This window comes from Papaver somniferum, chromosome 9, assembly GCF_003573695.1.
Source record: "Papaver somniferum cultivar HN1 chromosome 9, ASM357369v1, whole genome shotgun sequence".
Taxonomy (NCBI): Eukaryota; Viridiplantae; Streptophyta; class Magnoliopsida; order Ranunculales; family Papaveraceae; genus Papaver; species Papaver somniferum.
Genome location: NC_039366.1, coordinates 127760720 through 127765578, shown reverse-complemented (window position 1 = coordinate 127765578; position 4859 = coordinate 127760720). Strand labels below are relative to the sequence as shown.

The 4859-nt window shown below is 34.6% G+C and overlaps 1 protein-coding gene across 7 annotated transcripts in view; it reads left to right on the top strand.

The window, feature by feature from the left end:
- Positions 1 to 4566, top strand: part of LOC113310675 (aspartic proteinase CDR1-like) — a 9749-nt gene extending 5183 nt beyond the window's left edge. For 5 of the 7 annotated variants that reach the window (XM_026559420.1, XM_026559417.1, XM_026559416.1 and 2 more), the window contains one exon: positions 3162 to 4566. In XM_026559420.1, coding sequence (XP_026415205.1) covers positions 3188 to 4498 — 1311 coding nt within the window. In that variant the 5' untranslated portion in view covers positions 3162 to 3187 and the 3' untranslated portion in view covers positions 4499 to 4566. Of the gene's footprint in view, positions 1 to 3152 lie in introns of all 7 variants that reach the window. The other 2 variants (XM_026559419.1, XM_026559423.1) reach the window with 1 other exon arrangement.
- The last annotated feature ends 293 nt before the right edge of the window (positions 4567 to 4859 follow it).

Sequence of the window (4859 nt, the reverse complement as noted above, 5' to 3'; positions counted from 1 at the left end):
GAGAATCAAATCGATTTTCATGATGTTTTATATTTTTTTTCCTTTTTGGTAATCGTTATAGATGTATTCCCAACTGATTTTGATGATTTACAGTTTTTTTATTAATTTATTAGTGTTTTAGATCGGCCTTGGTTTTGTTTTACTCATGGATTCATCACTTAATTTGTATGATTCAGCAGTACATATATGTCGTACTGAAAACTGCTAAATCAATTTTGTTATTAGTTATATTTTCATCACTTTTTGGTAATCGTTATAGATGTATTCCCAACTGATTTTGATGATTTACAGTTTTTTATTAATTTATTAGGTTTTAGATCGGCTTTTGATTTTGTTTTACTCATGGATTCATCACTTAAGTTAGATTTACTTATACCACTTCCATTTTGTTGGTTTTAGATGTGTTTCAGTTTGTTTTTGTATATGAAGCAACAATACGTATATCCCGTACTGACAGAAACTCAATTTATTAAGAAGAAGAAGATGATGATGATGATGCATCGTTATGATTTACGACGAGAAGATTTGTTTGTGTTTCCGGGTATGTTTTTTAATCATCTTTTTTGATTATTTTGTTCGTTTTTCTTCATTTGATTTTTTTTTCCGATTGTATTATGAAGATCAAATCGATTTTCATGATGCATTATGTTTTTAGGTTTGATACAGTTTGCTTTTGTGTATGAATTGACAGTACGTATACGACGTACTGATACAAAATTCTTATGATTCGATTATATTCAAATTTTTGCCATTTTTTTGGTTCGATCTATGAGTACGTATGTGTAGTACTGAAATATGTGCTTTGATTCAGTTATATTCAGAGTTTTTCCATTGTTTTTGGGTTCGATCCATGAGTACGTATGTGTAATACTGAAGTATGTGCTTTGATTCGGTTATATTCAAAAGTTTTCCACTGTTTTTGGGTTCGATCCATGAGTAAGTATGTGTAATACTGAAATATGTGCTTTGATTCGTATATATTTCTGAGTTTTGCTATTGTTTTTGGGTTTGATCCATGAGTACGTATGTGTAATGCTGAAGTATGTGCTTTGATTCAGTTATATGCATGGATTCATCACTTCTTCTTGATATGCAATTGATTTTTAAGTTCATGAATATGCAGTACATATATGACGTACTGTTACAAACTTCTCTCTTACATCAAATAATTTTGACAAAAGCCATTCTGGTTTTTCCTTTTCATGGTATTCCAGTGCATGTATAATGAACTGGAATACTAAATAAGAAAAAGACTATTCTTGTCTCATATTAGTTATTTAGATATGAAATTGTTGTATTAGCTTGGATTCAAGATTATGTCCACATAGCCAATCCTTAAGTTAAGGATTTAGTTGCAACAAAGCTAATCATTTCTTATTTCAGGTTCAAAGTGATCATTTTGATGAGTTTTTCGCCCCTAAGTTGGACAAAGATGGTTATCAAGCTCTCTACAAGAAGAAGACAACAGAGGTTTGCTTGCGGACATTTTTGATTTAATGGTCATAAACTCCAAATATTCAGTTTTGTGATAATGAATTTGTTCACTGTAGGTTTACACCGGGACTTATGATGTCGATGGTTGTGCAACATTTTTCCGAAGGGACAGATTTTCCCATGTGAAGAAATACGAGGTTTGGAGATGACAGACTTTCTTTTGAATTTATTGTTACTCTGTTGGTTCACATGTTAAACAGTTTACTTTTGTATGTAGGTCGAATTCAACAAGGCTGCTCAGTCACTGACAGATGCTGTGGTCCCAATCACTCAGAAGAAAGCTGCTTTGTCTCGACTTCTTAAGGTGATTTTTCTTCTTTGGGAGTCTCTTATGCAGTTAGTTGGTGCTTAGATTCTTTCCCAAAATCTTACTCCCTGTATTATTCTATTTGTCCATTCAATTTTGTATAGGATCATGTTGCGCTAATAGCGGTTCTGGAAGCAAAATTTAGCAACCACGGAGCCGATACTCCTGGAAAGCGACAACTTCTTTGTGTGGTAAGAAAATTGAAATGTTGTATGTTACATTTTCATTTGTGCAAAGCATCCAAATATGTTACTCTAGTTTTCTATGTATCACTCGATCCTTGATAATCATTTTCAGGGTTTGCTGTAGATATTCACTAGCTTCTTATGGACATTAATTTTTTTGGTTAGTTTTTTAGTGGTTATGTCACCCTGTTCAATCATGCAAAACTGTACCTCTTTTGTATTAAAAAAATACTAGAGATTAATGGTATGATCCTACAATATATGTGATGTAAAACGTATATTGTAGTGCAACAAATATGTACTCGAATTTGTAAACATTCAGATATATAATCGGATTTGTAAGCAGTACGACAGATATGTATCATTAATTCTTACAGATTTGTACTCTACCTGGAAGCAGTGCAGCAAATATGTACTCGAATTTGTAAGCATTCAGATATATAATCGGATTTGTAAGCAGTACGACAGATATGTACTCAGACAGATATGTACTCAAATTTGTAAGCAGTGTAGCAAATATGTACTCGAATTTTTAAGCAGTGTACCAGATATGTACTCAAATTTGTAAGCAGTGTAGACACACACGTTTGGTAGTAATGGGCATTATGAACATTTCCATGTTTTAATTAATTTTGGACCTCCAGATAAAAAAAAAATCAGGTAGGACCCTACTATAAATAACTAAGCCTAGGACCAGACAAAATTTTTTCCAATGATTAATATGACCTCCATTTGATAAGGTTGAAAAATCTTGAACAATATTTGCCTATATTAGTTTTTCATGTACGAGTGCAGTAAGATAATGACGCGTAAGATTGCCTTAGATTGGGAAAATAATGAAAGGTTAGATTTCTTAAGATTGGATGAATGCTAGATTTTGAATCGTTACATTCCTTAAATTATGGATACTCTATTTTCATTACCATACAATGCAAATGAATTCCATATATAAAGGATTACATTATATATACATTAATAATCACATACCGTATAAAACAATAAATTACATTAATCTCATGATACATCGATATAAAACAATATATATATATATACATGCTGTGTCCATCGAAATCCTTTCTGGATGATAAAAATGGGTAAAACAGCACCCATCTTTTTCATTTTTGTTCTAACAATCATTACTCATGTTTCTCTTATGCTAAACTTAGCCATTGCAGGTAATCCAAAAGGGTTTACGCTGAGGATGATTTATAAAGACTCCAACGAATCACTTTTTTACGATCCTGCTGATATTCGTTTAGCACCGGGAGAAAGATTTCAAGCGCTGATTGACCAATCAAGAAGTCGAGCACATTACATCGGTTCACAAGTATTATTACGCAATAAAAATGTGACGATGAACCCCGATGTTGTACGTGTGCCAGTAGTACCTGAAGCAGCAATGTGGTACGTTGGAATGGTAGGTATAGGTACATTTCCTACATCACCACCATATATGAATTACTATCTGATGATTGATTCGGGTAGTGATCTTACTTGGCTTCAATGCCACGGTGCCACAAAAACTTTCAATCAAGATGCCCTTCTTTATCCTTGGGAGTATTCGCAGACATATCATCCCCTTCCTTGCCATACTCATCCTGCATGCACGGGGGATAGTTGCAATACCAATGGCGAATGTGTTTACCGAGCAGCTTATGCAAGCGGTGCAGTTGCGACTTGTGTTATTGCTAAAGAAACATTTAGTATAACTGGTGGTGGCGCCTTTGAAACTCTTCAACTACTCATGGGCTGTGGTTTTCACCAACAAAATTTTGTTGATCTCGGCAACAACCGCCGGATTAGAAACGAAAATGATCTTATTGCCGGAATACTTGGTTTGGGAAGAGGACCATTGTCTTTTATAAATCAATTAGGTGCTGATGGACAAGGTAAATTTTCCTACTGCTTGGAGAAACGTAGCGAAAATATTTACGCAGGAGGCACATATTTAAGTTTTGGTGCAGATGCGACAATCGGAAGCGGAGGTCAAATAGTGCATAGAACTCCCATAGTAGTACCCGAGTTTCAGTTTCAGACATCGGCTTATTACTTAAATCTAGAGGATATCACTGTGGGATCCAATAGAGTAGGTTTTCGGAGCAGAGATTTTGAGCTTAAAGAGGATGGACGTGGCGGTTGTGTCATAGATTCCGGGGCTCCGTATACCGTAATGTATAAAGATCATTTTGATAGAGTTGCAAAGTTGGTGGTGGCATTTTTTAAACAGAATCGTATGCGTGTTGCTGCACCCACCGGAGATGGTCTTTGTTTTGTTATATCCAGAAGAGACTATACAGTTCCCATTATAAAATTTCATTTTCAACAGCAGGGAGAATTTGTTGTTTTAGAGACCGGTTTTCTGCCAATCGGTGGAAATGTTTGTTTAGCTATAGCTCGATCGGAATCTGATACGGGGCCAGCTTTTATTTTAGGAGCAATCCAGCAAGTTAATAAGAGAATTTTGTATGATAGTATGAGTATGACACTCTCATTTGCTGATGAGATATGCTAAATAGTTCTATGAAATCGCGATTTAAGGGGTCTCAAGTGTTCTTCTAATCAAGAATAAAACATGTTTGATCATTTCTTTTGGAATCTAATAAAGTAATACTTATTTTATTTCATAAGCTCTTTCTTTACTATTGCTTTTCATTCAGCTCTCATATTCATAAGTTTGATTTATGGCTTGATGAGCTGCTTCAGTCCCATTATCAAGCTTGATTTGCTTGGACTGTAGCTCCTTCTATTCTGCTTGTGGAGATTTGGTTTGCCAGGAATAAGTTTGTGTGTGAAGCTTTTTGATAAAATCAAGAATAGAGTGTTACGATGGTAGTAGCATCAGATTGAATGGTTGCATGTGGAACTCCTCTCAT